At 39.4% G+C, this 12700-nt stretch overlaps 2 protein-coding genes across 2 annotated transcripts; both read left to right on the top strand.

Moving 5' to 3' along the window:
• Positions 1-857: 857 nt before the first annotated feature.
• Positions 858-2627, top strand: K441DRAFT_656183 (uncharacterized protein). Its single transcript, XM_067647971.1, has one exon. The coding sequence runs from the start codon at positions 1119-1121 to the stop codon at positions 2280-2282; it is 1164 nt and encodes a 387-aa protein (XP_067506391.1). The 5' UTR covers positions 858-1118; the 3' UTR covers positions 2283-2627.
• Positions 2628-2734: 107 nt separating this feature from the next.
• On the top strand, positions 2735-4547 carry K441DRAFT_656182 (NAD(P)-binding protein). The gene is made up of 7 exons (XM_067647970.1): positions 2735-2755; positions 2819-2866; positions 3048-3314; positions 3367-3663; positions 3748-3931; positions 3999-4091; positions 4203-4547. Exons 3-7 carry the CDS (start codon positions 3156-3158, stop codon positions 4394-4396), a joined length of 927 nt encoding a protein of 308 aa, XP_067506390.1. The 5' UTR covers positions 2735-2755; positions 2819-2866; positions 3048-3155; the 3' UTR covers positions 4397-4547.
• Positions 4548-12700: the final 8153 nt, after the last annotated feature.

Raw genomic sequence — 12700 nt, 5'->3', positions numbered from 1 at the left:
GCTTTTATGGAGGGGGGGGTAATGTTACAGCACTGGCAGAACTTGGTAGAACTTCACGGTCACGTGACTAGAGGACCGTATAAAAGAACCCTACTTCGACCGGCGCTGCTCTTCTTCTCCTTTCCTTTCTCTAGCTTTAGATCCTCGTTTATAGACTACCAATCGTACAGGCTTGCGCGTCCCTCTTGCCATGCTCGTGCCTCGATTGACTGAGTCGCTAACAGATAAGAAAAGTAGTAGGAGACTCCTAAGTAAGGGCAGAGTCCTTACCCAGGAGGACGTCGATTAATTAAAGTCGGAGGATCTATAAAAACAGGAGCTTGCTGCCTAAAAGTTAGCTCAAAAGGAGTATAAGGAAGGGATCTCTCTACCAGAGCTTAACGTTGCTTTATATACTAGAGCTATATTAAACCCTAGTAAATATAGTCAAGACTGGGCAACCTTTGCATACGTCTTTCGGTGTAATCCTCAGCCTGCAAAGGAATTTGGTAGTGAGTTGATCTAGAAGGGAGGCTTGGAAGAGTGTGGTGGTAAGCCATCTAATTGGTTAACGTCAGGGGCAAACTTACGCCCACAACGTACTCGGAAACTTCCAAGCCGTTTTCTTTTATAATAAGAAGCATAATCGCTTTAATTTGGGCTATTTAGATTTAATATAAAGGCGTTGTTGATTTTATTATTAATACAAATGCATCTGGGGTAAAGTGACTCGCTTGGGGGGGTGTCTCGCTTCCTGGGGTCCCACGTTATGGTATAGAGTTTGGTTGAAATTTTGGTGTTTGCGCACGGGCCACATTCGCTACTGGACCTTTCACAGCGCATGCGCAGGCAACAAGTGGTAGGCAAACAGGGTAGCAGGCAACAGGGTGGCAGGCAACAGTTTGACAATTTTAAAAGAGATAGGACGAACTTCTTGTCAACCAAGATCGAATTTGCCTACCCTGTTTCAGTTGCCTACCACCCTCTCACCACCCTGCTGCCTACTACCCTATGTCCTACCACCCTCCTTTGCTGCCTGCACCTACCTTATGTATATAAAGGGCTTCTAGAGCCAGCTTGAATCGACAGAGTTCTCAGTCTGAATTGTCCGGTCAACGCTTCTACCACCAATCCCATCCATGAATGCCTCTCAAAAATCTCAACTCCGCGACGAAGGGTCAGCACGCTCCCTAGGGCGACGCTCGAAATCATTTGAATCTGATGGAACGACTCCATGCTGCGAACCCGGGTGTGGCAAGAGCTTTCAGCGTCCTTGTGATCTTACCAAGCACAAGAAAACTCATTCTAGACCATGGAAGTGCCCGGAGCTCACTTGCGAATATCATACACTTGGCTGGCCTTCTGAAGCAGGGATGAGTCGTCATTTTCGTGACAGGCACTCAGCAGCTCCTCCAATGTACCAGTGTCTTTATTCTCCTTGTACGTACAGATCAAAGAGAGAGTCAAACTGCAAAAAGCACATGGAGAAGACTCATGGTTGGTATTACAAGCGCACAAAGAAGATTGGAGAGAGTAACCAGTTGCGTCAATCGAGTCCAATAGTATTGCGGACAAATTCATATACTGTACCCCCTACAATACCTGTTTCAAACCCGCCTAGTCTTCCCAAACCAGATTCGGAGGATATATCGTCGGCTCTGTCACCGAATTCGATGTACGTTTCGGTTCCAGAAGGAAACATAGCACCACCAATGGAGATTCCTACAAGCCATGGGAATCAAACGTTCCATGCAAGCCTTGTACAATCGCAGCAGCGCCTACCGTTGCAGTTGCATCCGCATACAACTGAACTCGAGGTGCTTAGAATCTCCATTAAACCTAGAGGGAGGGGATTGGCCATCTCTAGACATATCTCGACACTTGAGAAACAACTCCAGGTGAGAGGGAGAGATGAGCAAGAGCAAATGAGAGAAGATATCGAGCAGGAGATGAACCAGGATGCAGCTAAGCGTCTTTGCGCAGATGGAAGGAGGGCCCGATCTAGTGCGAATGACTGGCAACGTGCTTCGACGGTCGGGTTAACAACGGCAGACTCAGATGACTGTGACAGTACCGTTAGCTCTAGTCAAATGGGCAAGTCGCTTCCGGAGATTATAGTCGACCCCAACGATGTCATCGCGGCGAAGTGTGCTCGGAATACCATGGCAGCTCGCAAGTCTAGACAGAGAAAACAGCGCCGATTCGAGGACCTGGAGAAGGAGATACAGGAGCTGAGGCAAAGCCGAGATTATTGGAAAGGGATAGCGATGTCGCCGGCAGCGACTAGAGGTTCTGAAGCATGAGTTTGGTTAGTTGACAAGGCCGCACGAGTGAGCTCTTCCGCAAGGGCCTCATTATAAAATCACATGACAGGGAGAGAAGCTCTGATTACTCGTGATTACTTTAACCCCATCACTGTCTCCAAACGATCTAAACTTAACGAAGAAGGATCGGCGATCTTCCCTAAAGAATTGTTAGCCAGAATCAGATCCTGGCAAATTAGCTAATCAACGTTCAAGGTTTGATTATTTTTGCTGACAAGGCGAAATGTCGACCTGAGTTGGGTGTCATGCCGCCGACTCAGTTACCTACTCCTTGACTCGGTCACCGACTCAGTCACCGACTCCCTATTACGTACCCCCCCCCCCCTGTACCTACATCTACCTTATGTATATATAGCCTCTTTTTCTTCATAGATCAATCGACACACGAGTTCTTCTTTTCTCACAATCGGTGCACGGACTTCCGATTGACACGAAAACTTCGTATACCCAATGTACACGACACCACGTTTGCATCACCAGCTTCACTACTCGAACTTACTAATACTAGATATCAGTGCAATCAAAAACATGCCGTTGTTAAAATTGAATAACAGAGTGAACTGGTGAGCAATCTAGTTTCCCCGTAGAGCCAAGTTTGCATTCTTTCGCCAAATGATTTTTTCATATTGCCCCGAGAGCTACTAGAATCAACATCTTATCACAAGATGTTAAATATGCAAGTTATGCCTGTGGCTCTATATAAACACCCAAATCCTCATTGATTTATAAAATAATAAACGGCAGTCCAAGCATTGCATCTGCGCTTGCACGCTCCAGCGTACGATACCCCACTCTTTAGTAGACTCAACCGTCGTAACCTTAGAATACCACTTTCGTTGCTCCTTCAACACCATGACCGAGCAAGTCAATCCTGACGAGAAGACCCTGGATAGCCAGTTTGTGAAGGGCATGCATCGAAAAGTGTATCCCGCTATTGACCCTACCAATCCCAACAATAGTGCAGCTGGCAAGAAAGTCCTCATCACTGGCGCAAGCCGCGGTATCGGAAAGGTTCACCAGCCAAATCCGTTTCGCACTTCCAAACCTTTCTAACGTATCTCAGGCAATTGCATTGTCATGGGCCCAAGCTGGCGCCGCCGGGATCATTATCACGGGCCGTGCGGTCAAGGATCTAGAAGTCGTGGCGGCAGAACTCAGGGAAACTTCCCCAAAAACTGATGTTGTGGCTCTGACAGCCGACGTCACCTCTGAGGATGCTATTGTCGAGCTATATGCGAAATCGAAGGCTCGGTTCGGCATTATTGACGTGTTGATCTGCAATGCGGGCGTGTTCAATGAAGGCAAGACGGACTTTCCTATCATAGGGACAATGGATCCAAAAAGATGGTGGTTTGATCTGGTACGTCATTCTGCGGTTTCCACAGCGCAGTGACGATGTTGTTCACACTAGAAAAGAGTGCTGATGTGCAATTTGGACGCTTAGGAAGTCAACGTCAGAGGTTCATACCTCATGATCCACCACTTCATCAAGCAATTTAACGGTGCTGAACCCACTGGCACGGTGATTGTGCTCACCTCCATCGCAGCTGGATTCCTCGTGCCCGGTGTTTCTGCGTATTCCATCAGTAAGCTAGTTGATGTTCGTCTTGTCGAGTATCTTGATGTTGGTAAGTTGGAAGTTGACCATGAGAAAAATTTCAGAACATATGCTGTGGAGGACTAACACAGGGGTAGAGCAACCGGGCATCCGTGCCTTTGCTGTCAATCCTGGCTTCGTGCCTACGCAAATGGAGCTCGACGTTTTTGCCGCGTATACTATTGATTCGCGTAAGCTGTTGTCTCTTCATTCCCATACCACTATCCTTCATCACCCGTCTCTTTTTATCCTAGAAAGCAATGAGCTTCGTTCTTATATCTTCACTGATCTTTACTTTGTAGCCGAACTTACAGGTGGTCTCTCGCTTTATCTCTCCACTCCTCGCGCGGATCATCTTCGCGGACGATATATCAGTGTCAATTGGGATGTTGATGACATGGAAAAGCACAAAGAAGAGATCACTGAGAAGGGTTTATTGAAGACAGCGTTTCTCAATGCAAAATTGGGACCAGAGGGTCACCCTTTTGAGAAGTAAAGCGAACGCAGAGTGAGATTGGTGCGTTGACTTTTAAGCTTCAGCATCAGCAGCTGCAAGACAAACTTCGGTTATTGAAGAAAAGAGGTTGTAACTCGATATTTTCTTAAGTGGAATAAATGATGTGAGTTAATCGTAGAAGTATCCTAACACTCCGAAGGAACTACCATAATGGAATACTGGTGATCTTGGGCAAATGAGCATGTCAACTACTCCAACGTGCCGTATATGCCGCCCAGCAGTGTGTCCAAGAGTCAGCGACGCTGTCAGCTTCGCTGCCAAGAGGCTGCTAATGTAAGCAGTCAGCTATAAGACTGCAGCCAGCTGACAGCTCGCTGTCTTGGCGGTAAGATTTAGTAGTAAGTTAAAGCTTTTGGTAGAAGTTGAGGATATTCAAATGATCTGGTTGGTTAATTATACGCCAAGCAATGGGAAACCCATGGGAATTTCTTGCTTAGCCATAGTAAATAAAGCATTTTTCCTAATATCTCCATTACGCGCCAAAACCCGTGCTAAAGCTTACCATTTTATTACCTATATAAAATGCAACGTATATTGCATTTTATGCGTTAGCTAGGCAATAGAGCTTCTTTATCTACTTCCTCCTCTACTTTTTCCTTATTTAATTTACAATCTACGCATTATTTAACTCTAGCACCGCGTAGGGTTTGTAGATTAACTTCTTCCTCCCCCCTTTTAATTAACAATAATACTAAATCGGGCGATTAAGATTCTATATTATAAGAGCCTCCTCTAGCAAATCGGAACTATGGCTATATCTTTCCTATTAATTAGGACAATCTCTACCTAATAATATATAATAAGCTTACTAGTAAATATAGATACCAGGTTATTAATAAGCGGTTACTATTAAGTAAAGCTCCTATATTACTAATATAGAAGTATAGAGTAGACCTTTTTTAGGACGGTTCTTTAGGTAAAAAAAGGCTTTAACTATATAAGCTTTACCATCTAGCTTAAAAACCAGGTACTTTACTTATAATTAACGGCAATAATTATATTAACGGCCATTTAAAGTTAAAGCATAACCTTATTATTAACCCTAAAAGTTATAGTAATAGAATATAACTACTAAGCATAGAAGCTTTTACTTCCGCTAGCAGTTATAAATGCTAGCTATTTTAGGCAGCTGGCTATATTTAAGCCTATATTAATGTCATGCGATGCGCTACCCATATCTGCCGGTATGGGCTGGAGAGCTTATAAGGCATTCCAACCGGCAGTCCGTCCAGTCGTGAGACACTGCTGCTACCTTTTTGGTGGTTTGTATGGTTAAGTGGGTTGGGCTTAAGCATAACAATTAATTAGATAATTCTATAAGATATTACCTTCTATTAAGCTATAAGTCCTTATATACGCGCTCTACTAACCTTTAACCGTCCTTAGATTTAGGGCTATCTTATAAAGGCGCCTATATTACTAAGTAATTAGATTAAAACCGCATTTAAATAGCAACACATTAATATTAAAAACCTCCTCCTTACCGTACTTAGTAAAATTAATCTTACCTATAATATCTAGACATCTATAAACGGAATGTTACTACTTAGTATAGTGGCCCATTTCATTAACAAAGGTAAAAAGCTTTAATTAGTACTTTTAGGCCTTCCACAACTGCGAGGATTACGCCTTACTAAAAATATAGCAACGGCCCTAGCGTTAGTAATTTAAAAGTATTAATTTAATTATAAGCTTGGCTCCTTAATAGCTAATAACGCTAGCAATAATAATAAGCTCTACGACTACCTCTTATAAAGCCTATTAGTGGCTAAAAAGGAACGGCTTTAGTACGTTAGCCATATTATTAACCTTATTATTAAGGCTTTAATATACGGTAAAGGTATAAGCAAGCTTAAACGCTTAATAATCGGCGCGAGCGAGTACGTTAAATTTAATCTTATACGGTAGAGAGGCTCCGTAGGTAAGGTTTATAATATTATTAAATATATTATATAATTAATAAGACGCTATAAGAACTTTACTAAGAACTAGGCTAAGGCCTACGTTAAAAACGAGCTCTTTAATTAAGTAGAGCTTCTACTTATTAAGGACGGAGGCGTTTAGTGGAATTTAACCTACTTTATGCTCCGCCGTGCCTACCTTCTTTATAAAGCAATTAATAAATATCTATTAGCTTAAAGGAAGCCCGCTAATAATAGCTATAATCTATTATAGGACGCGCTTACTAATAAAGATTGGTAGTAAGTAAAGCAGCTTATTAAGATCCTAAAGCCTTTTATATTAGCCACTAAGCGTATAAAAGGTAACGCTGATAGTCCTAGTGTTAAAGGCTTATATAGCGCTCTATAGGAGTTAATTACTAATATAGAGCTACTCTATTAAATCCTCTAGCGAACTTAGTAGAGCCTTAAAAATAAATACAACTCCTTTCTTAAATTGGGCATTAATATAGCTATCTAAAAGATTAATAAATATTTTGATAAAATAAAGGCCGAGAGCCCTTACTATTTTACCACAGTAATTCTTTATCTGTCTTTTAAACGCGCCTACTTTTGTAATAAGTAGAAACGATAGCCCTTATAATAGAAGCACGCTAAGCAGTACATAGAGACTTTATTTAATAACTATATTAATAAGCAAGTAGATAAGGAAGATGTATAATTACAGCACCTAGTATACCAAACGCGTGTCTACGCGTTTAGTGCACTAACTACTTACTTATAACTAATTAGGGGGGAGGGCGCGTCAGTATATAGACTATGTAGTCTACCTTAATAGAATTAACAGTCACTACTATCTAAAAGAGTATACGATACTATACGTATTTTGTGCCCCTGGATATAACTCACTTGTATTATTAAATTGATATAAATACTAATTAGTAAGCGCGCACAGATTAGCAATCACTTAACACCTCCCCCTAAGCAATATATAATAGCGACCACCCGTTTAAATCCTAGTACGACCTACTAGAAGGTTGGAAGTTGGGGATTACGGACTATATCACTATCTCTATATACTTATTTAAGTCTTAGTATGGTTTACTAGAAGTTTATAAACGCGAATATAGACCTTTACAGAACCTCCTACCCTCCTATAAACTATTACGGACCTATTAATTGCTTTTACGGACCGTTACAAGACCTCCTCTACCCGCTATAAGCTACTACTACCTATTACAGCTTATATAGATATACTACGCTATATAATATAGCAGATATAAGCAAGCAAATTAACGAAGGTTAAAAGAAGTAGAGTTAAGGAGTCGACCTTACGTCTGTAAATACCGTTAACGACTATATTAATTTTAAAATCCTTAAATACGGATACTTTAAGCTTCTAAATAATAATCTATAGGAATAATATAAGGAAGACTTTGCGGACTTTACGGAAGCTATCTTTAAGGCTTATAACCTTATAGCTACCCACAACCTATAAACCCTCTTACGTCACTAAGGTATATAGGTTAAAAAGGATAGACGAGTTACTATTACACGGTCTCTATATAATACACTATATAAGGAGGACTAAACGGAATGGACTAAAGAGTAGATCTTAGATCACATTAAAACTAGCGGACTCTTTACCTTTTTTAAACTTAATAGGATCTCCGGTCTTATAGACGACCTATTTAATTAAATTTGTCCCACAGACTAAAGAGATCTTAGAATTAATCTTATGGGCTAAAGTATACCTAGTACTTAAGTTACAGACTATAGTGCCCCCGTAAACCAAATACGGACTAAAACCCCCCTATTACTTAAGTTGTAGATCTACAAACTACCTAAGTAAAAACCTATAGCAAGGAGCTAGCTAACCTAGCTAAGCTCTATACCAACGAATCTAAGTATAGCGGTAAAAACGACAACTTTAACTTTAAACTAACTATCTTTACGGACCTCTATTAGAAGGCTAATATTCCTAAATAGGAGTTTAGCTAAGCCTACTCTACCATACTACGCGGCCTAGCCCTTAACCACTATTATACCAACCTTAAGAGTAACCCCCTTAGTATTCCCTTTAATAAGCTATATAAAGCTATATGTAACTACTTTAAAGGGCTAGAATATAAGCGTAATATCCTAACCTAATAGAATACAATTAAGTTACGAACTGTAATTAATAAGAATACCAAAAAATCGACTATAGAGTGCCTATAAATTCTTATTAAAGACCTTCGGCACCTATAGCACGGCCTTAATATTAAGCTTTAAACAGACGACTTCTTATATAATAAACTCATTATAGCTTGCTAGGAAGTAGAGCCCTATAAATATACCTATTATAAGCCTATAGACACCTTAACTGGCCTTATTAATAATTTACGGTCCTCTATTATAACGTACGAAGTCTTAAACCCGCTAGGCAGTACTTAAGCCTTTATTACGGACCTATAAAACCTATAAACTAACTTAAATGCCTACTTTACGGACCGCCGCTACCGCGAGCAGTACCTATACCGACCAAGTCCTACCCATAACCCCTATAGCAACTTCCGTATAAAAGCATACCCCCATAAACAAACTAGCTAAAAGTACTTTATATACGGTAAGGAAGGATATTAGCCTATAAGGCATACCTAGGAAGAATATAATAAGTCTAAGAAGAGATTTAACAGCCGGATTAACTAGTTTATCTTAAACTATAAAGAAAAGGAAGTAGAGAAGTCTCTTAACAAGTTAATAGAAGCCCTTATAATTAACTTTAACTTAAATACTTAGGAATAAAAGACCTTAGAGATATTCCTAACTACTTTTAGATCTTTTACGGACGGCTAAGCCTTTAATATTATAACCGCATTAGCCGACCGCTCCTTTATACACTTAATCGTACCTAAAAACTAACCCGTAAGTATACCCGTTAGACCTATTACGGATATTACGGACTATAAATAGGACCTATTTGCATATATTACCACAGAATACTATACCCCTAAAAAATTCTATAGCGTTATAATTAATACAGGTGCCTTTAAGAAGTCTACTATAGGTTACGGATAATACCTTATATATAAAACTACTACAAATAATAATACGGACATTAATACTATATAAACTAGGGCTATAAATATCTAATTTAGTATTAGCTTAACCGCATTAATTAAATTAGTTATAGTTAAGACCCTAATTAGCCTAGTTAACTTCTACATAGTAAAAGCGGATACCCCTTTCCTACTCTATCTTGCGGACATAGATAGGTTATAGGTTTACTATAACAATATTATAGACACCTTAATTAGCCCTATAACTGCCCTAGAAAGCAAGTATATTACCCTACTAATTATATAACAATTTAGACACCCGTTCCTTATATAGGGAGAGACTTTATAGACCTATATTTAGGAATCTTTTAACTATAACCCGTGCTACCTTACTAGTACTAAAATCTACCGCCTATACCGCTGTTTCGGCTACCTATTAGCCGAAAAGCTATATAGAGTCCTTAAACGCTCTAGATATAATAACTTTAATAGGAAAGCAATTAACCACCTAACTAAATACTGCTCCTTCTGCTAGAAATATAGATATTCCCTAGGCCGATTTAAGTTTACTCTTTATAAAGACCTTAATTTTAACTACTTAGTATACGTAGACATCATATATATTAACGGCAGCCTAGTATTATATATAATTAATAAGGCAACCCACTATTAAGCCGCCCGTTAGTTATAAAATATATTTATAAAATATATTTAGAATATTTACGGACCTGCTAGATTAACATATACGTTAGACCCCCTAAGTATATTACCTATAACACCGATAAGAACTTTATTAGCAAGGAATTTTAACAGTACGCTACGGCTATAGCTATTTTAACTAAAGCCGTTCTAGTTAAGGCGCACTAGTCCGTTAAACTTATTAAGTAAGCTTACCTAGCTTTATAGAGAGCTTACTAGATTATTACGGACGAGTATAAGGACATCTAAAAGAAACTAGCTTTACAAATAGCTATAAAAGCCGTTAATAATACCGCTAGCCCTAACGGATTAGTACCTACCCTTTTAGTTTACGAAGTCTACCTAAGAATAAGCAACCTAGGCCCTCCTGCCCTATCTATTATGGAATAAGCAGCTGCAATACGGAAGGCAATAGCTAAAATAGTTAAATTACGGGCCAAATAAGCTGTTAATAGCGCCCTATATTACCGCAACGGACCTAATATAACCTTAGTTTATAACCTCCTACTTAATTCTAAAGTCCTTATATAGCGTAAAAGCGGTAACTAGACTAAGCCTTATTATCTACTAGCTATAGAAGACAAAACGTACTATATATAACTTCCTAGCGGACTAACTAACTTTAGAAGCACGTCTATAAAACCCTACTTTTGGTCTAAAAATACCTATGCCGTTAAACTAGATAAACTAGAAGCACCCACTAAACCAAATAAACTGGAAGCACCCCTGCCTACTTTAGAAGTCCCCTAGAAACCTATTAAATCTACTATAAAGCGCGGTTAAGGACGCCCCTAAAAGTACCCTATAACTAAGAACCCCGTAATAAAGAATTACCTAACCTCCGTAGGTATATCTATAAGGCAACTTCCACCTACAGATATATTAGTTTTAGTATAGGAAACACTTTTTATAGACTTATAACGCAAAAAGATTAATAAATTACTTAAAAAGGGTGTTTTTACGGCTATAACGGAGGGAGATGTTCCGTAAGGCGTCCGTATATTTAACTTACGCTTTATTAATAAAATTAAGCACCCTAGTACTAATAAAGCCTTTAAAAAATTAAGGCTTATTATATAAGCTTATAACGACTAAGGAAAGGACTTAGTCCTTATATAATCGCCTATAATTTAACGGGTTAGTTAACGGATTGTTACGGCTCGTATAAATGCCTCTAAACCGAAGCTTGTAGAATGCTATATTACGAAGATACTAAGCTAAAGAGAAGGAAAAGGGGTCGCTAGGACCGATGTAAATAAATATATAGGGTGAGCCGCCAAGGCGCTAGCTTTAGGCAGGCCAATCGCGGGTCGGTAGAATATGGCAGAATTTGGCAGGTAACGTACGATAGCGCCGTTACATCACCCCCCTCTTTAAAGAAAGCCTGCCCTTAGGCTTAGTTAGAAATAGGGTAGCACTAGGCTTATAAACGTAGGATTATAAAATATAAGATAAGGAGATAAAGGGGATATAAGTACGTCCAGACTAAGTACAAAGGGCAATTGTAGGCTAAGTAGAAGCACTAGGCTAGAAAGAGTAGCCGCTAAAAGTCTTAGCACGGATCTAACCAATTAGATAACTTTAACCGGCGGTTAAAGTTCCTAGATATCTGATATTTTATAGTACTAGCAGAAAACGGCAGAATATAGTAGAATTTGGCAGACAGCTATATTAGGGCTTTAGGGCGTTTTTATCCCTATATTCTTCCAGTAACTTATTATCTTTATTATACCAGTATTCCATCTATTTGTTTAAGTACTTTAGGGGTCTAGGTATATTAGGGTATTAGTTATAGAATTCTTTAAGCTTTTAGGGGCAGCCTATAAAGTTCTACGCAGGGTACTAAGTTGGGTCAGAATCGTAGCCCTTCTATTAAATACGGTATTTTAGCGTTTCTCGTACTATCTTATAGGCCAGTATTTTATTAACCTCCTATTCGCTATCACCGTTTACTTAAACTAGTAGGGGAGGCTCGTTCTTTTATTTAGGCAATAGGTTATTTATAGCTTTCTATAACTTATCCAGCAAGAAGATAGGGTAAACCCTAATTAAATCTGGAAGCTTTATCTTGTATAAGTTGCCTATCTTCTTAAGAACCTTATACGGTCCTATTATCTAATAGTCTAGCTTATAGCTAGGCCGTTTAGTCTTCTAATTCCTTATTATAACCCAGACTATATCGCCAGGGGCAAAATCGGGCTCTTAACGGTGTTTGTTCGCCTACTATTCTATTAACCTCTAAGCTTTTTCTAGGTTCTCGCGGGCTACCGTCTAAGCCTCCTCCAATTATTTAGCGTACTATTGGGCCTTGGCATAGAATAGCTTCTCTTATACAGTCTGGGGTTCTTCTAGCCTTTTTTAGTTAAAGCTTATGCGGGGTAAGTATCCCATTTCTAGCTAAATTGGGGCAAACCCTATAGAGTTATAGGGTAAGGTTGCTTGCGTATAATCCATTAAGGGTAGTAGTTTAAACCAGTTATCCTAGAAATAGTTAGTAAAGGGCCTAAGCCTCTAGTCTAGGTACTAATTTATAATCTCTATCTAACTGTTTATCTAGGGGTAATAAGCTATAGAAAGCTTTAGCTTAATACCTAGGATCTAGGTAAACTTATTCTAAAAAGCTAATATAAACTATAGCCTAT

Source organism: Cenococcum geophilum, assembly GCF_001692895.1.
Source record: "Cenococcum geophilum 1.58 unplaced genomic scaffold K441scaffold_11, whole genome shotgun sequence".
Taxonomy (NCBI): Eukaryota; Fungi; Ascomycota; class Dothideomycetes; order Gloniales; family Gloniaceae; genus Cenococcum; species Cenococcum geophilum.
Note: the sequence above shows the minus strand (reverse complement) of the source record. Positions and strands in the feature narration are given on the sequence as shown.

Excerpts from the sequence above, each read along its gene's own strand:
- K441DRAFT_656183 (XM_067647971.1), top strand. The coding sequence starts at position 1,119 with ATGAATGCCTCTCAAAAATCTCAACTCCGCGACGAAGGGTCAGCACGC.
- K441DRAFT_656182 (XM_067647970.1), top strand. The coding sequence starts at position 3,156 with ATGACCGAGCAAGTCAATCCTGACGAGAAGACCCTGGATAGCCAGTTT. Across the intron at positions 3,315-3,366 it reads CAAGCCGCGGTATCGGAAAG|GCAATTGCATTGTCATGGGC; the intron begins GTTCACCAGCCA and ends AACGTATCTCAG. Across the intron at positions 4,092-4,202 it reads CGCGTATACTATTGATTCGC|CCGAACTTACAGGTGGTCTC; the intron begins GTAAGCTGTTGT and ends TTTACTTTGTAG.